General features: G+C 36.9%; 1 protein-coding gene across 1 annotated transcript in view; it reads right to left on the bottom strand.

Moving 5' to 3' along the window:
* Positions 1-619: 619 nt before the first annotated feature.
* Positions 620-25,244, bottom strand: part of LOC150079557 (putative sodium-dependent multivitamin transporter) — a 62,430-nt gene continuing 37,805 nt past the window's right edge. The window contains exons 3-13 of the mRNA XM_090383110.1: positions 12,915-13,273; positions 12,372-12,437; positions 12,111-12,230; positions 9,645-9,799; positions 9,034-9,174; positions 7,443-7,578; positions 6,559-6,763; positions 6,278-6,432; positions 5,700-5,938; positions 4,667-4,764; positions 620-744 (exon numbers count right to left, since the gene is read on the bottom strand). Coding sequence (XP_090239236.1) covers positions 620-744; positions 4,667-4,764; positions 5,700-5,938; positions 6,278-6,432; positions 6,559-6,763; positions 7,443-7,578; positions 9,034-9,174; positions 9,645-9,799; positions 12,111-12,230; positions 12,372-12,437; positions 12,915-13,273 — 1,799 coding nt within the window. The remainder of the gene's footprint in view (positions 745-4,666; positions 4,765-5,699; positions 5,939-6,277; positions 6,433-6,558; positions 6,764-7,442; positions 7,579-9,033; positions 9,175-9,644; positions 9,800-12,110; positions 12,231-12,371; positions 12,438-12,914; positions 13,274-25,244) is intronic.

Raw genomic sequence — 25,244 nt, 5'->3', positions numbered from 1 at the left:
TCGGGACTTCAGGGTTTTCTTTTGTTAATTTAATTTTAATGTCATCTTAATATTTTATGAGATGAGCGACCGACGTTCGGGGACTGGTGTTGTGTCTTGAAATTTAGGAGTTGTGGAGAACTCGACTTGTATGCTGTTCGGAAATTTATCTAGTCATAATAGAGCATGAATTCACCCGTTTGTCAGTAGTCGATTTCTATTCAAGAATTTCTTGAAAAGCGATCCATCAGTGTGATGCTGCATCCACCATGATCATCGGATTTATCTCCTTATAATTTTTGTTTTTCATTCCATATGATGGTTTAATATAAGACACTCGCAGGTATTACAGTTAGATTTATCACTCTCTACCCTACACCGGCAGGAAAACGCCCAGGTTCGAGTCCCGTCAATGAAGCCAAGAACTGTTATGGTTTTTATTTCTAGTGTGGCTTGGTCCCAGCCCGGGATTGCATGGTTTTGCTTTCGAAAAATGCAAAACTGCCAAGAGCATTAAAGCAATTCACAGACACAGTATACTCACGCTTCATACCCTTAGTTTATTTGGCTCTTAACACACAAGAAAACATCAGTATAATGTTCTTAAAACTGTGAGGTTTTTAAAATGATTCTCATTGGCCTAATTTGAACTATTGCACAGTGACCTGAACATAGAGAACGTTCTAGAAATAAAGCGAAGATTCAAGACTCGTTGAATGCCCGGAAATTTATAGACTGTTGAGAGGTACATTTTCATCTGATTTTCTGAAAAATAAAAATATATATACTTTAACATATGTTGAATTCTCTAAAAAGGTACTAACAGTATTACATAAATCGAATTCACAACTTTGTTATGAACTTTAAAAAAACTGTTTCAAATTAAAGAAAAGTTGAAGTATTAAACTAAGCTTTATTTCATTGTACACTATTTAAGAAAAGTATTCATAAATTATCATGTTGTGCAAAACACGACTTTTAATTAACATATTTATAAGATGGAGGTTTGGATTTTGCCACAATAAATTTTGGACACGATAAAAAGGAAATAAGAGTATTAAAAATCCATTATACATAAAGGTATATTATCAAAGTTCAGTTAGAGATAAATGTTCAGTGTTGTTGACACTGCTATTTTGTCCATTTTCGTACCAGGCTGCTCTTTGATCTTTTGTTCTTCCACTTCACTCCAAAGATATAACTTTAAGTAACTACCATTAAGGGTCGCCTCAACCAGATTGTAAATTCTATTCAGTGGACTCAACTAATGACGTTACCAACAGCAAATTCTAAATTGGAAGCAGTCAGAAAAATAAATCATAGAAATTCTAGGATTTTCATACCAACTAAGAAATACTCTTCGAGGCTTGGTTTATATGATGAGACAAGTGGAAGAGGAAATAAACTGCATGGGATGCATATAAAGTATCAGTTGATACAGAAGTCTATGGTAGATACAAAGCAGCAAAGACTTCTTTGCTTATGTGAACGCTAGAAGGAAGGGGATGAATCAAATTGGTCTACTTGATATTGATGATATAACTATTGATGATCCTGTCCAGGTTACTGAAAAACTGAATGGGTATTTTGCAACTACATTCACACATGAGAAATTCTTTAGGAACGGGGATACCAGAAATTTGTCAAACCTTAACAGGGCTAAATGATTTTGTAATAACTGAGAGGAAAGTTGAGGAGAAGTTGTCGAAGTTAAACATAAAAGAGGCACCTGGTGTGGATGGGATCTATCCAATTCTTTTAAGGGAGTTCAGCGAAGAAGGTGATAAGCAAACCCTTGGCCACAATTATGAGAGCATCGCTGGGTTGGGTCCCTATGGACTGGTGATATGCTAATATTTCTCCAATTCACAAAGAGGAATCAATCGGTGACATGAACAATGCAGACTTCTTTGCTTCACGTATGTTCCAAGGAAAATATTGGAGTGTCTAGTTAACGAATTAATGCAAGGCCATTTAGACAGGGATGCAATTATATTGCAGACACAGCATGGATTTGTTAAAGGGCTATCATGTGTGACCTGAGAGACAGGGCTATCATATACTTGGATTTCAGGAAGGCTTTTGATACTGTTGCACATAAAAGACTGCTGTGCCAATCGGAGCAGGGTGTCATTAAGAAAAATTACTGCTGTTGATGAAGGGCCAGTTGAGTTGTAGAAGACAAAGTGGTGTTATCAATATACACTGCGCTACGTGGGCCAATATTAGTAGAGTCCCACAGAGTTCCTTGTCGGCCCCATTGTTGTCTGTACTTAGTGATAATATTAATGAAACTATACTAAATTTAATGCCTAAGTTTTGAACCAAACAAAGTTTGAAAGAGTGGTTAATGATAGTAATCAAGTTTTGCTACTGAAACAAGATTTATAAAAAATCAGTCAGATGTGGACAGAAATGGCAGTTTAAATTTAACATTGACAAATGCAAGGTCCTGCATACGGGTAACAGTAGCGCAGATTAGCCTCCCATCTGTGTAGTACTATACTCAGGATAGAAGATAATGAAAAGGACCTGGGGTAATTGTGCATTCAGATATTGAGTTCTCAGAGCAGTGGAGACAGGCTACTGGGAGCGCTCATGGGGTTTTGTCAATGATATACAGGAATTTTATCAGTAGGGATAAGGAAGTGATAATTCTATTGTATATGCAGATCTGGAATCTTCATTTTAATAAGAATGTAAAGTTGCTGGAACTGGTACAAAGAAGTGCAACGAGGCTGGTGAGGGGAACAAAGGGATGCGCTTACGAAGAACGGCTTCATTTCAGTTCACATAATTGGAGCATCTGGAGAGTAACAACCTTCGAGGTGATATAATTGAGATATATAAGGCTTTGGAAGGATTGAGGAAGCTGAATGCTGATGGGATTGTTGTTCTCTTTGCAGAGACTGTGCACACACGAGGTCATGAATTCAAAAGGAAGGAGGGTGGTTTCAGAATAGAAGTGCAGAAGTTTGCCTTCAGTCAATGAGTAATTGATTAATGAAACAAGCGTTCGTCCGCTGTTATGGAAGTCGATAGTTTCAATAACTTACGGGGGAACAAGTTGAACTATTTGAGGGGATTTAGCGTTCTTTCACTACTAATACTAAGACATACAGTAGACATGAAAACAAATGAACGAAGTTCGTCCGAGAACCTCTGACCCAAAGACCTTACTCAAAGACTTAACAAGAAAGGGTTTCAATGAATGTTTCTACAAGTGGGTTCCTCGATTTAGCATATTTATGGAGTTTATTTCGAAAAGAAGAAAGATAATTCGCAAAAGTCAGTGAGGAAATTTAAAATTCAGCGAATTTCTTTGCTTTAATTTTAATTCAATGATAAAACTAGGTAAATTTTAAATATCTCAGATTAATTATAGCCTCCCTGGTAAAGAATTCTTGTGTATCGATTTTGATGATTGAAATAAAATGATAACCATTCTTTTTCATGAAACCTATAATGGTTTCTGTAAACTATTATTAATGTAACATCTTTGGATGTGGATTATATAAAAGGCAATGGCGAAACCTATGAGAAATTGCTACATTTTTCCATCTCTGTTTTGTTGATAATGTCTCCTAGCGGGTAATGTATTCGGTAGAACCAGGCAAAGAACGTAGGCTCTTTGCCCGGTCCACCTTACAGTAGGAGACACTTTTTGGACTATTTTAAGACAGTAGCTGAGTTATTTTTTCTCAAGGCCTTCATTGCCTTCGCTCATATTATGATCAGTCTCGAAACCAAGCCACACAGCCGAAAATGATTAATAAAAGCCATTTAATTATTGGATCTCTTTGGATAACAACACTTTCAAAACAGATACTCTTTTGTTTCGCTTTAGACATAGGATAATAATAATAATTGACAAAATCAGATTCATTCACTTCATTTCAACATACCTTTCCCAATACTACAATAACTTTTCAAATTGACAGAATTTATATTAATGCGATGCAACAGAAAGGGAAAGAAGGATCCTTACATTTCATTTGCTTCAGGAATCTTTTGATATTTTCTTAATAACGGACTTAAGAGCTTTGGCTCAACCTCTTTGTTGGAACCTAAGTAAAAATACAAATTAATTGTTTTCTCTAAATCTTTATATCTGAAATATAGAAATCAACCAATTTTTGTATCTGGATATATCTTAATTTTAGTTGCTTTTTGTTGGTAGATGGCGCTGCTTATATTCTGATTTAATTTAATTTTAGTCGATAGATGGCGCTGCTTATACCCTGATTTAATTTTCTTTTCGTCGATAGATGGCGCTGATTTTTATATTCGGATTTATTTTGGAGGAGATTTGAGCCTGCGTTGTTGGAAATGTCATGAGGATGGTTCGGATATCTTTTCATGATGTCAGAGGGATATAAGGCATTTTAATAGAATTTTATTCATCTTTTGCTGGAGGGGGCGCTGATGTCTGCACGTTTCTAGACTATATAATCATGAAATGTCCCTTTTATGGTGTTGTTTGATTCCTTTTACTTATTTTAATTTTTAAAAGTACACATTGACTTAAAGAGGTTGACAACACTCAAATGGAATGAACTGAATCTTGAAAGAGAGAGATCTGAGTGTAAAGAAAACTATTTGAACTTCTTATTCATTAAATATTCAAACACTCACCAGCGATGCTGTGCATATTCAAAATCTTTAGAAGTCTGCTTTAATTTCTTACCTGTTAGAAGACTCGCAATATATCCAACCACCAATGTTGTCAGGAAACCAAAGTCAACGATCCACATGTAGGATACTTTGTATAGGGGAAAAACGTAACTGAAATAAGAAGAAATGTACTTAAATTAAAGTTTTCATATATAAAGAGAAAAATTTAAATTTCCCTTTAAATTGGCACAATTGCATTTATTGTCATTGAATTTTATGTTTGGGAATCTAAACTGAAAATAAAGTATCATCAGAAAATATAAAAAAATTTGGAAATTCTTATCACCTGGCATGATCAGAGGTTCCTTGGTACATTATAAATACTGTACTGAGTTTCTTAGTCGTACAGATCATGGGGAAGACAGATGATCCTTCTGGGTTTCAGTAAGCCATAATTTTTCATGTTTAGAAGGAGCTACAATTGAGAAAACAAATGAATTCACTGGCGTTTCGAAATCAGTCATTTGAAAAGTATACAAAGAGTGAAGCATAATAGAAGAATTCAGCTTTAAAAGGAAGAAATGCGCCAGAAAATCGATAGTCCAAGAACGAGTCCACAGGAATCTTTAGCAAATTGTGCATCAGAATAGAAAGTCCAATGTGCAACAATAACTGAAAAACTGAATTTAGACAGTGAAGGCAAATTTCCAGCCGAATTATATGGCAGGAGGTGAAGAAACTGGCTTCTTCATGACTGTGGGTCTGACAAGTCTAAATTTGCATTGTTTAGCACCAATGGTGGAGTCCACTTGGACCAATTTGGGTCCACTTGATTTGAGTGTCACTCGAATATCAGTTCTATCAGCATCTACATTTTAGACTCCCAGGTAGCAAGTACAGCTTGTTTGGCCTATCTGAGAGAATGTCTGCGTCAACCTCAAGGACAATTTGGAACTACAAATGCATTATTAAATTTTATTGTTTTTATAAAGGTCATTTACTGTAAACATATCAGGCTTAATTACTTTTAATTATAAGAATAATATGATGGCCAATAAACGCAAGGTACCAAATTTCTGAAATAATGAATGGACATCCTTACTTACTCTTCTTTTTCCTTCACCATACTTGTAAACTTTGTGGTTATCGGTTCTGAACTTTCCCACGAAGTGTTTGTGCTCAGTTGAAGGATATCTACCAGAGAGGAACTATTCCCGGCTATTGTGTGGTTGCAGAGTTCCACAGATAACGGCAAAGCGTGTGAAGACTTGTTTTTCGCTGATAGAATTCCGAATGCCATCCAGGCACCAACTACAATTCCTGTGACGATCCCCGCCATCGAACCCTAAAATAATAGACACAGATTAACATTATTATAGAAGAGACAACCGTTTATTTTTAAGATTATAAATAACAGAATGATTTTTATAATTATTCAGTCCAGGGTAAACTTACCATGGACTGAACACTTTTGTTAGAGATTATTACTTAATACGTTTAATTTATTTTAATAATTCACAAGTGAACTAAATTTTTCTTAAATTGTTCTTGATTTTTTTCTTAAACTGAATATATTTTTTAAACTTTTGTAATTAATAGAAGCGAAAAAAAACAAATTGACGAATATGATGAAGACTGTAAATTCTTTTTATATTTATTTATTTAAAAAAACAATGATAATCACCTTTTGATTTGTTCTGATGGTAAATATTCCTAAGATGAACACGCCTAACATTGGTCCACCTATCAATCCAGTCAGAACTATCATTGCTTGGATGATGCCATCAAAAAATCCAATGAGAAATGCTAAAGCGATGCAGAGAACTCCATAGAAGAATGCTGAAATATATGAGGGAAAATTGCAATATATAATTTCAAAAACGAGATTTTCATGCAAATTATTTTCGTATTGGTATGTTTCACTATAATATAAAAAGGCATGCCAATGAAATCTTATACATTTACCAAGAAATCTGGCGATGAAAGCTTTGTGCTGTTGAATGCGCTCGAAGGAAGAGTGAGGAATTATTACATCCATCATTGTAACAGTGGTCAAAGAGTTGATAGCAGAAGAAAGTGTACTCAACGAGGCGCTTATGATCCCACACACACACAATCCCGGCAATCCAGGAGAGTTGGAGAATAACACCATAGCAAAATACGGAAAGAGCTGCAAGAAAAAGGGGAAATCTTAATAAATCTTATCTTTCACCAACACATTGTCACACAGACATAGAATTGAAAAACGAAACCTACAACAAATGAACAGATCTCTCACTGAAATTCTCCACGAATGTCAATTGGAGAGATCGGGATTTCAGTTTAGAAGTAAAGTGGAGGAATTTCTAAATACTTCTTCCATCGCGGCTGTAATTAGCCGATGCTCTATTCCTAGATTATTGATGTCCGTGTTCTCTGGGTCGATTTACCTGTTTTGCTGGACAAAAGAACCCCAGTTTCTGGGGGGGAAAACCTTGCTATCAACACCTGAGACCGATGTGTGTGATTTGTTCATGTGTAGTGTCATGTACCGTTGTTCATCTGGTCATTTAGCCGTTGGACCCCTATTCAGGCCCAACGTTGCCCCATAACGAAGAAGGAATGCAAAGGGTAAAAGCGAACGTAATTGCTTTACTTTTCAAAAAATAAAAACTATTTTAACGCATAAGAATAATTATGCGTTAAAATAGTTATCCCTAAAACACTTAGGAGATTTCCTTTGATTTTGGAAATAGACGAGGAAAATATTATCTCCAATCATGTCGAATAATCGGAAGTTTAGTGTATGTGAAAAAGTATAATATACAATTAGATATGTTTCTTTTAGTTTTGTAAACTGAGTTACTTACTTGGTCAGCTCTGGACAGAGAAGTTCGCGGATCTTGAAGTGGATCGCATCCATAAAACTTAGCAAACATCACGAAACCAAGAGCAACGGAGAAGAAAGAAAAGCATACATTAAGGGCTAGTCCAATCGCAAAGGTCCTAGAAATAAAAAATAATAATAATATATTGTTTTATGTTGTTATTAACAACATTAATATTCTTATTACTAAATCAGTCTTAATTATCTGATAAAATTTGCTCATAGGACAGGTGGCATCCAGCTCTCTCTCTCTCTCTCTCTCTCTCTCTCTCTCTCTCTCTCTCTCTCTCTCTCTCTCTCTCTCTCTCTCTCTCTCTCTCACACACACACACCTATTGCAGGTCATCTGCCTAATCCATTGTGGGAGAAGGTAGAATATTTCACTCATCGAACAAACTGTGCAGATGGCTCTTAATAAATATACACCATTGAAATATCACTCATACAAATTGGAGGGAGGAGTGATTCACCCAGTTTAGACTCTGAGGGCGACAGCAATCAATCGATCAACACATGTCTTTCTTCCTTTGTTGGTCCTTCCCTAATAACCTCCGGTCTTTGAGCTCAGGTTTTTGTGAAAGACCAAGTCAAAAGATCTTCCTAGACAGCGGTGGGTTTAGGAAGTAGTGTATAACAGAATAACGTCTATTGTAATAATTGAACCAAATCAAATGCATCAATCCTATCCAACTCAGCTAATGACATTTCACCAAAAATTGTCCTAAAACATCTGTCAAATTTCCCCAAAACCAGCGTGCTTAATTGCAAATCTTCGAAGTTGTAACGGAATGAGGCTCAATAAATCTACTTCTATCACAACCTAAGTTGAAAGTAATCGCTCTGTGATCGGTGTTAATCCAATCTGATTTAACTCCGATATCAGAATAGATATATGCAGAAGTATCCCCTCTGAAGCCATACAATTCGAATAACTGAGATGAGCAGGAGTTGAATCAGCTAATGATTCGGATTCTCTCAGAAAGAGTACATGGCATTTGGCAGAATGTAAGTATAAATGGATATCATTGAGATTGAACTGGAACTACCTATGTTTGTTAAATGAATCGGGAAGTGTTTTGGAGGTTTAGATCTTTTTGCCGATAAGTTTTTTTCTATTTGGTTTAACCATTCGTGGTTTTGTTCAGTAGTAAGATAAGGTGGGGAGGGCATGAAGGGCTGAAATTTTTGGATGTGGGTTACAAGGTTAAGGTGTCAAGGTATGTTCGTTTCTATTGCGGTCTTCAGGGTTCCCCTATATGCCACTGTAGTATCTGAAAAGGTGAAGGCCGACAAGTGTATGTACGTAGGTGTGTAAGTATGTGTCTTGTTATGTTGAGTGTTGAGTGCCAGCACTGGCGACTTTGCCCCCTGACTCCCAATATTGGCCACGAGGAGGGGCACCATTGTCCACTTCCTAGCTGAGACTCTTATTGGGGATATCAGGCAAGCCTGGGAACTCCAAGGTGTTTAGGGAAAGTAAGTGGGGATAAGAATTGAGAAGTATGGGGATTGGAAGGGATGGGGATGTTGGATAGAAAATAAGGGGAAGATTATTATAATGCCGCTTTTCTTACCATTTGGCATGTGAAAACGATTTCGTGGCTAAAAGTCTTTGTGCTATCAGTTGGTTTGTTCCTTGATATGCAGCTCCATAAATTGTTGAGCACAACATCCCATTCCAAAAGCTGTAGCGGTTGGTCATATCGAATTCAAATCTGAAAGATTAATTTTTATCAAATGATATTCCGTTAATATTTCACCATTTTTAACTAAAATATTTGTGTTTAAGAATAATTTTTTCTTTATTTGGAGTATTAACTTGTTTTATGAATTTTTTTTTTTAATTTTAATTGGCACAAGTATGATTTTGAAAATTTGAATGTTAAAATATTGACATATAGTCCAATATTATTTCTACTCTAATATGCAATTACATAAACACAGTCGTATTTGAGCCTAATTAGCAACCAATTGCTCTGAGAAACCAATTGTCATTTAATGAGAACCAATTGCTCTGGAGGGGATATTTTAATACATTTTAACACATCCGTGGCAGCTGCAGTTATCACCGATATAGAAAGTGATTTCTTATCCAGACAGCTGGAATATAATTTCGGATCCTCTTATCAATTAAATTATTGCAGCTCCTACTAATCATACTATTATGAGGTTGTTTTACATTCACCCGGATAACGTTAATCTGCCTCCTTTGGATCCGATATCGATCACGTTTCCGAAACCACCAACCGAATCTGTTCCTTTTCCCAAAAGCAGAAGAACAGCAAGAAACATCAAACCCGCCTGCCACACATCGCTCCATATGACACCCTTCATTCCTCCCTGAAAACAAAAATATATTGTTTGTCGTAATGGAATTGAATCACTCTCAAGCTATCAGATTTAAAATTCCTGAAGTGGTTTTATGAATACATTGTTGTATATCAAGTTTGGCATTTGAAAAACAATTCAGGGGCTGTACTAACGAAGAGGACTTGTAGTTGACGTTCTAGTTAATCCGAAAGATATCCATTTTGGTTAAGATCGGCCCTTTGTGTTGCCCTCTAAATGTTCCGCTCTTGGTCTCTTCAAGCCATACAACTCATTCATTTTGACCTGGAGCGGGCTGTAAGAGCACGTCGTGTGACTTGTCTTTCTGCCTTTGAGATGAATTCAGAGATAATCGCTGGGCATATTTGCGAAGCACAATATTGGTGTATCTCGTAGTTGCATTCAATTTTCTGCAATCAGAAAGGTTTCCAATGATTTTGGAAAACAGTGTATATCGCGTTTCGGGATTATCGCTGTTATCTTTTATCTTCAAGATTTGGGTTCGCCCATGTTTAATCAAAATCTAGCAGGATTAATTTTTATGCTATTTCATGCTCTTACTGTAGTTGAATTTACAAAAAAAGAAGTGATGATTGAAATTAGCCACTGATTTAATTATAAATAATACGTGTCCTTGTCCTCCGTCGTAGCTTAGTTGGGGAAAAATTAACGCCGTTTTCCAATCGTTTGCAGAGATGTGAGTTCAATTCACATCCTCGATATTCTCTTTAATCATAAAACAAGCAAATCTTCATGACCTTTAAGTTGAAAAAGAGTTCCAGAACTAGCAATGCAACTTATATGTGTTGTTCATGAATTTGCCCCGAATACCTGAAAGCGTTTTTTGGTTTAATAAACCTTGTTTCACTTTCTCTCCTATTATAACACCTCTTGGTTCTTTAGTATGAAACGTGAATTATATTTAGAAAGGCCCATGAACAACAATAAGACTAGAAGGATTCTCTACGCAAGAACCCGTATTACATTTATTGGATGGACTAAACTTGCGATGGAATTCGATATATTTCCACCCGGAGAGTGGCAGAAACCTTCGTTAATTAATTTCATAATGTCACAAACTCAAAGTGAAATTGTCCAAATCTGATTCGCTAAAAATTTTCTAGACAATTCGGTCGCAGGTTACTACTACCGATTATCTTTTTGCCGGTGTTGTGAGTGAAAATTTCCGAGTTTATGCCAATAAAACCATTGAGCACTGGTCTGAGAACAGTGGATTCTGCACGGTTCGACAAGAATAGTCTATTAGAATTCCGTCTATCTGAAGCAGAATAACCAATCAACATTCGTGCTGTGTTCCTTAGACATCAGGTTGTCTTAGCAAAAATCTGAGTTATGGAAATCGAAGATTTTAATATTCATCACTTTTCACCCCTTAATTTTGGGATTTTATTTGTTCCAATGCCCTGCATGCATTGGAAAAACTCATTCTTGAGATGTAATGGATTATTTTAAGGTTTATCCGACAATCAGATGGTATAAAAAAAAAAGAGTACACTGTGGCCATTATCAATCCACTGCAGGACGGAAGCCTCCTCAGTGATTCATGTTGAGTGAAATGGACCATAATCTGCCACGCGGATTGGCAGATCGATGGCGTTTAGCATTAAGGGGGATTGAACCCCGGTATACCCAAAGAGCGTGTGCTACTGCACTCCCGCTCCTGACCATTCGGCTACGGAGGCCGACAGTTAATAGCTACTACCAGTAGATGGTAGGAGCGGTTAAAAGTTGAATATAAAAGGTAGGCACATTCATTGACAGGAAGATGAAAGAATGAGAGTAAGTTGTCACATAGCGTGCATGACCATTTGCAAGACAGTAAACAGAATGGAACAGCCACTCTGTTTAGAAAAGTCAACTGCTGGAAACATCATGCACCACTAACTACAGAATGGACCGCCACCATCTAGTGAACCTAGAAAGACTACCTTAATGATCTTTCCCCTGGCACGAGCATTTTGATATTTGAAACGGGTACTCAGAGGAAATGAGAGTGGCATCCTTAAGAATAGCAGAGAACACTTCTTCATCGATTCAAAAGGTACCTGTCTTTGCTTATTGTCCAACTGTATTATCGCAATTATTAAAAATCATAACTCTCTAAGGGATTTTAAAACAAATAGTGGTTCATTTCGCATAACATTTACTCTAGAATATATTCTACTTCATTTAACAAATCAAGATACGTATTTACTTTTTCAAAAGCACACAGATTGGTAAGGAGGATTAGTAGTATAGAATTTATAATATATATTCTTCAAAAGCACTCAGATTGGTACGTAGGAAAAAGTAAATTTCTTACTATTGCAGAATACGTGGTACAAACAACCCCTGCCGTACAGATATATATCCAATCTGGTACTCCTGTAACGCTGTTTAAGCAGATGGAAGTTACATACAAAATGACACTTGAATAGAGAATCTGTAAAACATAAAATAAACACATCAACGGTATCTGCTATTTGAATGATAATAATAAATGACAATGGAGAAAAAAAGAATGATATCTTAAAATTAATGGAAGTTTATGTATAAAGAAATCCAGAAAATTGCCTTAACTTACCGATTGAATCAAAAATGCAACTGAGCACAATGTCCTTAAAGAGTTTCCAAATCTTCGCTGCAAATACTGAACATAAATATTTTATTAGAATGTTATAAGATCATCAGTGTTTTCTGTAAAAGAGAAAACTATTATTAAAAGATTACACCTTTTATTTCAACAGATAGATGCTTTATAAGTTGATATCCAAGGTATCATCTTCGTGACACAACATTTTTTCCTGAGGGAATAAATTAAGGCCCTTGAACCCTTATGGTTCACTTCCTGAGACCAAAGATTGGTGGACAGGTTTCAGGCTGCTCTTCTAACTGATTGTCTTCTGTGTATACTTCTATTTGATACAGAGATTGTCTTTATAAGAAGTTTAATATACCCCAATCCAGTCCTGATCATTGATTCATATCAATATGCACTTATCACTGTATACTGATATGAATCTTTACTATCTAATATAATACATTTTAACATATTAAAATATTTAAACACCATAATTAATGCGAAAATAAAATTAATTTGCTCAATAGTAACTTGGGACATACGTACCTCATTTATTGTGAATTTTGAAACTCCAAAGTAGACTGGTATAATGAGAAACCCAGCTAGGATAATCCCCAGACGATAAAAAATAATTTGATAAACGAGATCATTTCCAAATCTGTAGATCTCTGATGGGTATCCAACAGTAGTGACTCCAGATATTGAAGTAGCCATGAAAGAAAGCGCAATGGGAAGGATTCCAGTTCTTTTGTCACCCAACAAATACTCTTCGGTTGTCCTCTTCCTTCCATCTACGATTTTGAAGTATATTCCGATGGCAACAGGTATTATTAAGGCAATGGCAATAACAGAATAATCAACACTCCCCAGCCTGGAACTTGTGGGACCTGTGTGGATTCCATTGGCTGTGGATAAATTTGTTAATATTAAAGTTGAACTCGCAATACATTTGTTAAAACTTTAATTTAAAGAAAGACCAGTTTATAATTAAAATAAAGGTTTTTCAATCATTTAATTTAAGATAAAGTCGATTTTTGCAGGCCAATTGCTGTTAGGTTCCTATGGAGGATCTTTGGTAGCACTGTTGGGTGCTTGACACGGCAGTTCATGAGTTTTCTTGGCTGTGACTACAGCTCTTATCAATTCAATGGTAATACCATGACCGGATATTATACAACGATGCAGCATGCTAATTAGTAACCACTGTATGGAAATTAACAATGACAACACAAAGAACTAATGCTGTGAATTGAATAGATGCTTCACATGGCTCTCTATTATGGCTCTCAGGAGAAACTGCAAGCCAGTCTAAATGATGCAATTAGTGATAATGCAATTAGAAAGTCGCGTATGCAATGAATGCCTTGAATGTTCAAGGAATTGCAGTAGAGGAAACTTACTGGTATTATTCATTGTCTTGCTGTCAAGTCCACTGTGAATAAATTCAGATTCGGATCCTTTTTAATGCAATGTGGGAGGACAGTGATTACAACCATTTTGCTGCTAGACACTTGTACATAGCATGAGTACGATTTATTTGATGACAGTTTCGTTCCAAAGTTGAGTTCAAAAACAGAGCATTGTCGCAGCATTTCGAGTGCTGAGTTCTTCTTAAGAGATGTTGCCTTCTATATGTATTTGAAAGAGATGTCGTGATAGAAATTCCATAAAAAGTACAGAAAATCTGAAATTGATTCCAAAACCCTCATACTAAGAGTAAGATGTCGGTTTTTGGAACCATATAAAGTTGAAAATCAGCGGGATTTGTTGGAAATATAAGTTCCTCATTGCTACAATATTAATGATCCACTTTGTATTAAAATACCTTTTTTAAAAAGACTCATTGTCAATAAATAGAGTTCTAATTAGATGCTGATATCACTGCCGATGCATGTAATTAAATGAATAAAACTGATTGAGGATCAAAAGAGAGAGATGTCAGGAATGGCTCCATTCAACTGATTAAAACTCAAACTACAACTTCTGCAAAACCTAATGATTTTTTTTCAAAATTCTTTACCTCTTCAGCAGTGGGTTGAACGTTGGACTTTTAGTGATAAACGTAGAGTAATGTCCTACTGGAAGAACATTTATCGAGTTCTTTGTGGGTTCCATCAGAAAATTACCATTGTCCTGGTCAATAAAAGAGAAATTTGCATTTGTAGACTCCATAGCTTCAACAGAATAAACGACTAAGGTTTCTGCATTATTTCCAGGATGCACTCTGAATTTTTTTTTGTAACACAGACAGCTGAAAAAGTTGACCATCATCATCATATCGTGGTTCTTATTACTTGAGTTTACTCTGAGCAGAATCTTCTTGAAGAGTCTTCCAACGCCTTGGAAGATTTTGCAATATATTTAAAGGGAAGGTATCATTAGACCCGTAGTGAACTTGCAAATATTTTTTTGCACATAACTGCTGCTTTAAAGTAGTTAAATTAATTAATTAAATTGGCATCGTTTTGGTTATATCTCATATTGTGACTGCCTTCACAACGAGTTGCCCTTAAATACTTTATAGTCTATATCACTACGCACCATCAGGCATCCCTCATATTGTGAAGTTATACTTCATAATTGGGTTGTCACTATTGCAACACCAGGATACCTGCCCACCCACCGAAGAGAAGCCAACAAGCTTTGAAACGATGCTGTCTGGGTTGTGGTATCCGCTGATAATAAATAACAGTAGTCTTCTCCACTGGTGAAGTGTTATTTATTCGAGGTAGTACAATACCATGGCAACTCGTTGTGAAGGCTGTCAAAATATGAGATAAAACCAAAACGATGCCAATTTAATTAATTAATTTAACTACTTTGGTAGATGGCTATGTTAAAATGATGCATTTGCACTAACCTACGTATTAGTCATTCTACTGATTGGCCACGAGATAATAGCGTATATGACCAACTTTCGCTCGAATCACTGGTCCGAAATGACATGGTATGCATCTAGAGGAATTGTGGTAATTTTTCAGGATGCGCACGCATCAGGAAATGCTATTTATTTATTTCAATGCATCCGCAGAATAATCAAAAACAATACAATAAAGTTGTATACAGAATGGGTATTTTAGGACATCTTTCAACTTTCACAAAAACGAAGGTATCTCTCATATTGCGGAGTTATACTTGATAACTGGGTTGCCCTTATTGCAACTCCAGGGTCCCTACCCACCAACCGATGAAAGGCCAACAAGCCTTAAGACCCTCCCATTGGATAGATTGCAGGTTTAAAGTTATATATTACATCAGATTGACTACGCTTCATACAAATTAATCGCCTTAGTATAACATCAGATTGAATGCCGTTATCATTAGTTCCTCTTACAGCCGAAAAATAATATTAGGTCTATACTAAGGTAGTCTTCTCTACCTTTCTTAGAGGGGACTTCAATATGCCCACCCAAAGACACTCGGAAACTAGGAGAGACTTCATTAGCTTCATTGAAAATTTAGGGTTGGATTTCCTTGAGTCACAGCCTACAAGGGGCGACCAAGCGTTAGACCTAGTATTTCATGGTACTGCAGATTTGTTGCCCACAATACCGACCTTCACTTTTAATTCAGACCACAAACCACTTACGTTTGCTTTTAAGTTCCCGTCGATGCATCCTAGGGATGATGAAGTCCTAATCAAAACCATTTTCTCAGTTAATTTCATCAGGTAAGACGTCATAATAAGTTTTCTCACCTCAACCAATTGGGCGGCACTTTCTACCCTACCGATCGAAGAAGCCACTAATGGTCTGGCTTCCCTCCTAAAGACAATGGCAATTCAAGAAGCTTCAAAAACCATCAGAATATCTAAATGGACAAAACCATGGTTCTCAAGAGATCTGAAGCCCGATTTTCTGGATAAGCAACGTGCCTTTAGGAAATGGAAGAGGACTGGATCCACAAGTGATTTCATTAGCTTTAAAAAGAAACGAGCATTTTTCCTGAAGCAAAAGCGACAGGCCAACAATAGATACATAGCTAATAGATTAGTTTGCTGAAAGCGGCCATTTTCAGAGCATTGCAAAGATATTAAGATGGATGAAAGCCTTTTCGTTGAGTGGGCCGATAATACGTTTGGTGCGCCTCATGTGAAGAAAGGATCGAATCCTCCCATCTCCATTCGATTACGTGATTTTACTCCCCTGTCTACACTTAACATCACAAAGGAGAATCTGATGAAAGTAATAAACGAGTTACTGAACAAAGCTACTGTCGGACCTGATTGATTTCCTTTGTTTATCGTTAAAACATCCTGTGTCTTCATTGGGGATGCTCTTTTACATATCTTTAATGAAATTTTACGAACCTCGGCAGTGCCCCAGATTTGGATACTCTACCGCGTCAAACCCATTCCGAAGAATTCGAGGCCAAAAACTGCGAAGGATTTTCGTCCTATCTCAGTGGGCTCTTCGCTCCTTAAAGTTTTTGAAAAGACAATCCTTACTCAACTTATGGAGCACTGTTTCCATCATTGCGGAAACATGAAAGGTCTACTACCACCAATCTCCTTCAAACTCTCTTTCATATACAGGAAGCTTTGAATTCTCGAATTCAGCTCGACATAATTTTTCTGAACGTTAAATTTGCATATGACAGGATTTCCATCACATCCTTACTAAACATCCTGAAGAACTGCTTCAGGATCTCAGATAACCTGCTCACCGTACTCAGTAAAATTTTGAACGAAAGACGGCTTGTAGAGCACAATGGTCTCTCCCGTTCCTTTACTGTCTGCAGAGGGGTTCCACAAGGTGGCGTTCTGTCAGCAGCACTGTTTGCAGCTGCTTTGGAACCACTTCTGGCAAATTTCAAAAACATGATCTCTTACGCCGATGATTTCAAGCTCTTCATTCATTCGGATCAGCCAGAACAAGCGCTCTCAGTCCAAAGAGCTGCAATAAAACAAAAAAAATGAGATAAACACCTTTCTGCATTACATCGGACTCGAGCTAAATGCAGAAAAATCTGCCAGAATGACCTTCGCAAAGAGGAAAATTATAATACCAATGCATCATCATCATCATCATCATCAGCCATTTTCAATCCACTGCAGGATGAAGGCCTCTCCAGCAACTTTCCAGTTCCTTCTGTTTTGAGCACTGGCCATCCATTTACTACTCAAAAACTCATGAATTTCATCTATCCATCTCCGCCTTTGTCTTCCAGGTTTTCTTCTAGCTCCTCTTGGGTACCATTCTGTTATTTTCTTAGTCCATCTGTCATCATGTCTTCGAGCTATGTGTCCTGCCCAAGACCATTTTAGTTCTTTAGTTTTGATAAGAATGTCCTTTACGTGAGTTTGCTGCCTAATCCATGTGTTTCTCTTCTTATCTAACAGTCTGATTCCCAATATAATTCGTTCCATTCTTCGCTGTGTAGTTCTTAGCTTCTCTTCCATTCTTTTGGTGAGTGCCCAAGTTTCACTTCCATAAGTCATGGTGGGGAGTATACATTGATTCATTATTTTACGTTTCAGACAAACTGGGATATTGCTCTTCAGTATGTGACTATATTTCCTGAATGCTATCCATCCAAAATTTATTCTTCTCTTGACTGCCAGCCATTTATCATTATTACAGCTAATAACTTGTCCCAGATAAGTATATGACTCCATCTTTTCAATTACTGCTCCTTCAATCATTATTTCCCTTTCCGTGGCATACTTGTTCATCATTACTTTTGTTTTAGCCATATTCATCTTTAGTCCAAAATCCTTACTAACTGTGCATAACTGATTAAGATTTTCCTCTAATTCTTTGGGATCGTGGCTTATGACCACAATGTCATCTGCAAATCGTAAATGGTTTAGGTACTCTCCGTTCACATTGACTCCTTTCTGCGACCAGTCTGATCTTCTGAAAGCTTCCTCAAGGGCAGCAGTAAACAACTTCGGAGATATTGTGTCTCCTTGTCGAACTCCTTTCTCGATTTTAAATTTGCTACTGTCTTTGTCTCGTCTAATAAAGGATTTAGCACTCTCATATATTTTCTTCAAAATCATAATATATGGGGTATCAATGCCTTGTCTTTCCAATGCCCGAAACATTGCCTTATGCTGTATGGAGTCAAATGCCTTTTCATAATCCACAAATGCCAGGCATAATGGTGTTTTATATTCATTTGCTTTCTCAATGCACGTCTCTATAAATGGAGATCAAATAAAGCATGTCAACTCCCACAAGGACCTCGGTTTGGTGTGTGATTCGAACCTGTCTTTTCTGGAGCACTTCAAGGAAGCAAGGAACAAATTCCACGCAACCCTTTGGTCTGCTCGACAGGAACTGGTTGGTTACGGCAATAAGAAACTAATATCTAGATTTGTCCAAACTTGTGTTGTACCCGTGGCTCTCTATACATCGGAAATCTGGTCCTCCGCTCCTCCAACCTACCTGCAGCAGTTCTTGGGGCTTCAGTATTGGCTGCTGCGATCCCTGAATAGGTCTTCAGGACATCCCCTTACTATCGCTACGGCTATACTGCATTCGCTGAATGGAATGACCCCTTGGAAACAAATAATCACTACTCGCAATATAATTACTCTCTCCAAGCTTATTTCGGTAGACTAGATGCTCCCATCATCGATAGGCTCATCATTCTACCCAAAGATAGCAGAAGAACAAATAATCACCAAACGTCTAAGATCCGACCAGCCCTCAACGAAATCAGCTCGCTCAGTCATATGTTTCCAGCAAACACGATTGGTCTCAAGAACGACCTAAATATTAACCCCGAGGCGTTTTGCGTGGAGAAGATCTACAGATCCAAAGTACTTGCGGACACGTACTCAATGTTGGAATTTTAGATGTTTCAGGTCTCCTTCGCTCTATGTAGTCTTCTGTGAGCACAAACTGCGCTCCCCCTCCAGTTCCGGGCAGCTTCCTACAACTTTCCTGCTCTCCCGCACAGTGCTACGAGGAATGCGAATTTATTTACAACATTTATCTCGAATATTGTCTTAGCTGCTGTAATTTATTTGATCTGTATCCGCTATATTAATATATATATATATTGTTAATCTGTTATAGTTATATTCACCCTCCTAGCAATGTTTTGCTGTCTTGGGGTGAATGTAACCTTTCCTTTTCCTTTACTTAAATAAATAATATCAATAATAATATAATAATAATAACTTGCCATTCTCCAAAAAGGGGAGATTTGAGTAATTGTGCTTATGTGAAGAACGATGTGAAGACGGTAGCAGCTCGAGATCACGCTCCTCTTCAAATAGCAGTTCCAAATGAGGATGTAAGTCTAATGTCGGCCTATAACAGCTGTCGTAGCTCTTTCAACAACAAAGTGATTCCGGTCCTGTCGAAGTCAAATGGTTTTAAATATCCACAGCACTTGGGGAAACTAGATTTGGTAACGGAATGTCTCATATCTCCGAGACTCCCATCCATGTGGCATTCATACAGTCAATACAGGATCCTCGGTCAAGTCATAAATATTCGCCTGAAGAAGTTTCACTTAAATTCCGCTATGCGTGCTCGGCACACACATTTTTTTTTTTCTTTATAAAGGAAAACTCCTCGTATATATTCAGACTGCTAAAATCTATTGGACAGAAGCAAAAGAATATTAAACTTCAAGAAGAACTTCAATCTGAGGATATTATGAAATTACAGAAAATCTAGAAGCTATACTTACAGTCGTAGCTAAAGCTATTGAGCATATACCTAAAGATAGCTTATAAAAAACACAAACCTGAAAAGAAAAGTAGATGGAGAGTTATGCTAGTCATCAGATGATTGGTTTCAAGCAGACTTATTTGATGTCGATTAAGTGATTGGTGTATTTTCTATGTGTGTATGTACTTGAGCGAGGAGTATATGTTATATTAAATTTTAAAGACTGTGGCTAATACATATAATGAAGAAAATACAAATAATGAAGAAATACAAGGTTCATTTTATGAAAAATCTTAGTAAAATATAATATGAAAGCTGATATTTATCAATTGAAAAATTCTGAATAGTTTTATTTTACTGAACGGGTCAGTTTTGCACTACAATGAGAATAGTTCAACATTCACTTCATAGATGGAACCACAGGAAGATGCTAACTGTTAAACAAACAGTTGTTTGTTTAACAGGTTTGCTAAACAGATAAGGCATTTTTTCTGATTAACAATTTGCACTTTAACTATTTAACTGATTGAAAATTTTCACGTTTGCACAATCCTGTTCTTTATTCAGAAAAAAAAAAAAATAATAATAAAACTCTACTACAAATTGTGAAATTTTCGCAACGGGTACAGCTAACTGTAGCCATTGCGTACGATAGGCCTAACCGATTGGGTCTCAAATTGAAGATATTTCTTCCTACGTGTGCGCAGAACCATGGGAAAATATGAAAATTCCGAATAGTTTTATTTTGCAGAACGGGCCAATTTTCTCTACTAGCACTGCCTACCTTAAAAGAAGGAATAGTTTTATTTTACAGAAATAAGAAATGAGAAAGGATTCGACGTGTACTGGCTTACCTACTGACGACCAAACATGGACTACATTTCTTTAAAAGAGCTAGAGAAGAACTCTGCTACCAATTGCAAAATTTTCTTAAGGTGTACTGCGAGTTCTTTTTTAATTACAAGTTTTTTAATTCCTTTTGATATCTTTTCAGGTTTATTTTCAGGCATACAATTTTTTTTTATCTTAAACCTACAAATTCATTCATAATTTTTTCATTTATCCAATTATTTTCTTATTTAATGTAGAATTTTTATATTTACGAATAGATACAGATATATTTATCTATAATTATAGATAGATAATCTGATGTATCAAAATAGTCTATCATTTCTTTCTTCTCTTCATAAAAGTTGTTTCTTTCTTTCTTCTCTTCATAAAAGTTGTTTCTTTCTTTCTTCTCTTCATAAAAGTTGTTTCTTTCTTTCTTCTCTTCATAAACCATTTTCATCATCAAGTACATATCGATATCAGTTGGTAATTATAATTCAATAGTTGTAATTTTTAACACTGCATTCCACAATCTAGGAGATGTATAATACCAAGCAGACATTGACAGGATTCGAACCATGTCTTTTCAACCCCGTTTTGGGAGAAACTTTATTTCTCTAGAATCAAAGATACAAATTTTGGAACGTTTTGAAAAGGGGGAAATATCATACGTTGCAAAAAGTTTAAATTTAAAAGAAGCAACAATCGGACCATAAAGAAAAATGAGTAGCTTGAAGAATCTTTCATTTCTTCAAATATGACAGCGCGTCTCCGAGTCCTAATCTTTGAGAAAATGGAAAAATCCCTCTGTTGTTGGATTGCCAATAGCAGTTAAAACGGATCCCATTAGACGGCAATGTAATTTAACAAAAGACACTAAACATTTATAACCATTTAAAAGAAAATGGAGAATATTCTGTTAACCTGAAGTTTGTTGCTAGTAAAGGTTGGTTTGAGCGATTTCAAAACCGCTTCTCATTACTTATAAGAATTCAAGGGGAAAGTGCATCTGCTGATAATGAAGCTGCCAAGAAGTAAGCAGAGGAATTTCAAAATAAGGTTCTGATAGTAATAAGAAAAATGGTGTATTTTTGTTAGCTTTTGGAACCTCTTTTTGTACTCGTTCTTAGTCCCGCATAACATGGTTTCGCACTACACGAGATTTTATAGGAACCGTGTTATTAGAGAGTTGCCTGTATATAAAATTATAAATAACATTATATGAGAACGTATCTAAAATTATAGAGGAAATTTCTCTCAAAGAAACATACCTGTTATTTTGTTGTACACTACGTAAAAAAGGCAGAAATAATGCTGAATTTTATGTGGTTTTCAGCTCACCTCCTGATGAACGCCAATTATTATTTGAACATTTCAAAAGCTTTAAGAATACTCTGCATGACGCTGTATTAAGACACAGAATGACTTTGCATTAATTTATTCTACCAGAAAATGATTATGCACCTATGACTGAAGATCTGGGCGGGTATTAAGTCTTAGTTATATCCAAAATAGTTAAAATATATTTGTTAAAGAATGCTGTCCGGATCGGAAACTGGAGATCACACTTTACTGGATAGAAAACACAAGAAGAACTTTACATGGGTGCCAATCACATTAAAATCAAACACACAAGTTCAGTCTGAAAAGACCGAAATTTAGTTGGTCAACTATTGTTGGTCCATGAATATTTGGTCTACAAGCAATTGAAATCTTCAATTTTTGGACAGGGCGATTCGTTGACTGGCTATTTGTCAACAGAATAGGTGGTGGATTGACAAATTTGTCTAAATGACAATTGGTGAACGGACTGTAGTACTGGAACTTTAAAAAAACCAACTTTCCGGGTTTGATTTTCAAGTCGAATTAAAATATATTGTTTAACCATAACAAAAATTAATACAGACTCAAAGGAGAAGATTGGAACAGGGTGGATTGCAATTTTCGGGAAATACGTATGAAGGAAGGTTGTTCCAGAAAACGGAAGTTGATTGAACAAATGAAGAAGAAGAAAAGTTGGATTTGTAAGTTTGAATTTGGGCAGTAAAAGGAAGTATTTGGACTAGTTTGGAAGAGAGAGAGAGCGGGAATTACAGAAGCCAAATCAAAAGAACAGTGACCATGGAATTATCTATAGAAAAGGCATGCAGCAGATGCAGAACGTCGATGAGACAAGAATGGAGACAGGAACAAAATAATCCTTTTTTGCGAGATATAAGACAGGTCCCAGTTTTAGAAGGATTGAAATATACTAATTTATCGTTGTCTTCCCCGGGAGAATTACCTGAAGTTCAGCATTTAGGGAATTGGTTGTGGATGTTCGAGAAGGTGAAGCTGTTTGTGGAGGACAACATTTCTCAAACTGGAAGGTGGAATGCAATGTGTTATGATGAGCAAAAATATGGATAGGATTTCAGGTAAATGGAAGCAGATCTTTAATATACAAGAGGAAAAGTGTGAGAGAATGAACTGAACCTTGGGGAACACCAGCATTAGTGGAGACGATAGAACACAGAGAGTCATCTACCATCACCCGCATTGAGCTGTCAGAGGGAAAGCTGGATACCCAAATACAAAAAAAAAAAATGTTTCAAAACGAAAAGATTGAAACTTATTTAGAAGACCCTTATGCCGCAAACGATCAAAAGCCTTTGAAATGTCAAGAGCAACTGCATGAGTTTAATCAATTTTTCCATTGAATTTGTCCATAGATTGGTAACATCAGCCAGAATATCACCATTAGATGGACACTGACGGAATCCATACTGGCGGTTGTTGATCAGATGGAAGGTTTCTAGATAGGTTAACAGTTGGCAGTTAATTGATTTCTCCATTACTTTCGAAAGAGCTGAAGTAAGTGTCATGGGACGATAATTGGTTTGGAGGGATATGTTACCCCTTTTAGGAACGGACTGGTTATGAGAAAATTTTCAAGCAGAAGAAAAAACACCTTTATGATAAAAAAGTACAAAAGAGAGACACGGAAATCCCTCTTTCAAAGGCGGTTAACTCACGACATTTATCCATACTGACATCGAATTACCGTCGACATAAATGCAGTGATGCAGTGTACCTATATACCTGCCAAGCCGTGGGTTGTCCACTAGCGAGAGGGGTGACAGGTCGCATTGCCCAGGAACCAAGTGTCCCATGAATTCTGTCCTTTCAGTGTACATATACACATGTCCAAATGGAGGCTATGCCCAGGATTACTACCATTCCCACCATCGTGAAGGCGGAAGCAGTTGATTTGGCTGTCAAAGACCAGACGTTGTTGAAATTAGGTCCACTTGAATTGCACAAATAATTGGCTTTTCATCATGCTTTCCATCAGCGTTTTAGACTTCTAGGTAGCAAGCATAGCTTGGCATATCTGAGAGAATGTCTGTGATAGCCTCAAGGATTATGTATATAACAACATACAAAAAGGACTATGCACATAACAAGCGACATAGTGGACAGTGTTATTGTTATGCGATTCCTGTGGTTTCCCACAAATCAGCGTTAAGTGATCTGTGACGATGCACAACATTTAAAAGCAGTCGATGTGGGTAGTGTGGGTTGTGTGAGTAGTGTGTTGTTTGACTGGACTGTTGGTTATTGGAGGCTCGATCACCAGGACGCATCCTCCCAGCATCCGTCCACCGGCACGAGAATCTAGGTAGATGAAGAAACCAGTCAGGCAGTAGAAAATGACTGGCCGTCAACACTCTTGCAGGAGCGAAAGTAGAGAAGGGCCAAGGAAAGAGAAGAGACAGGAAAGTGGACGATAGGAAAGACAGCAGGGAAGGCAGAGTGTAAAGTATCCACCTGGCGAAAAGGAGCAAAAAAATGTTGGATGCAGTTGGGTTGTTCTTAGATTTTAGGATCATCGGGGGCTAAGGCCACGTTGCCCCGTGTATATTGTCCGTAAGTTGTGTGTTCTGAGGTTGATATTCGGTTTTCTGGATGGAAAACCCGAGTTTCCGGGAGAAAAGACCATGTTGCTCTCGCCTAATACCGATTAACTCAGCGACGTTGTGAAAAAGACCCATAAAATCCCTCCTCTCATCGACGGGGAATCAAATTCAGGTCTTTTCCATCTGGTGTTGGTTGGACGATCCTATTAGCTGTGCTACCCACTAGGACGGTGATCTTTAACTACTCTAGTAATCTTTACATCATCTGCAAATTTAGACATCATGCCCCCTATCCCTTCATCGATGTCATTTAAAAAAACAAAAATTGTATTGTCCCAATGTTGATCCTTGGGGAACTCCACTTCTTACATCAACACAATCTGAGGAATAACCATTTATCACAACCCTCTGCCGCTTCCCATGAAGCCATCCAGCTATCCATCTACGAATTTTTTCTGTGATTCCAACCTTTTCCAGCTTATAAAGTTACCGCTCATGTGGGACTGAATCACATG

Source organism: Mastigoproctus giganteus, chromosome 10 (genome assembly GCF_048544385.1).
Source record: "Mastigoproctus giganteus isolate SK-2022 chromosome 10, ASM4854438v1, whole genome shotgun sequence".
NCBI classification, from domain to species: Eukaryota; Metazoa; Arthropoda; class Arachnida; order Uropygi; family Thelyphonidae; genus Mastigoproctus; species Mastigoproctus giganteus.
Note: the sequence above shows the minus strand (reverse complement) of the source record. Positions and strands in the feature narration are given on the sequence as shown.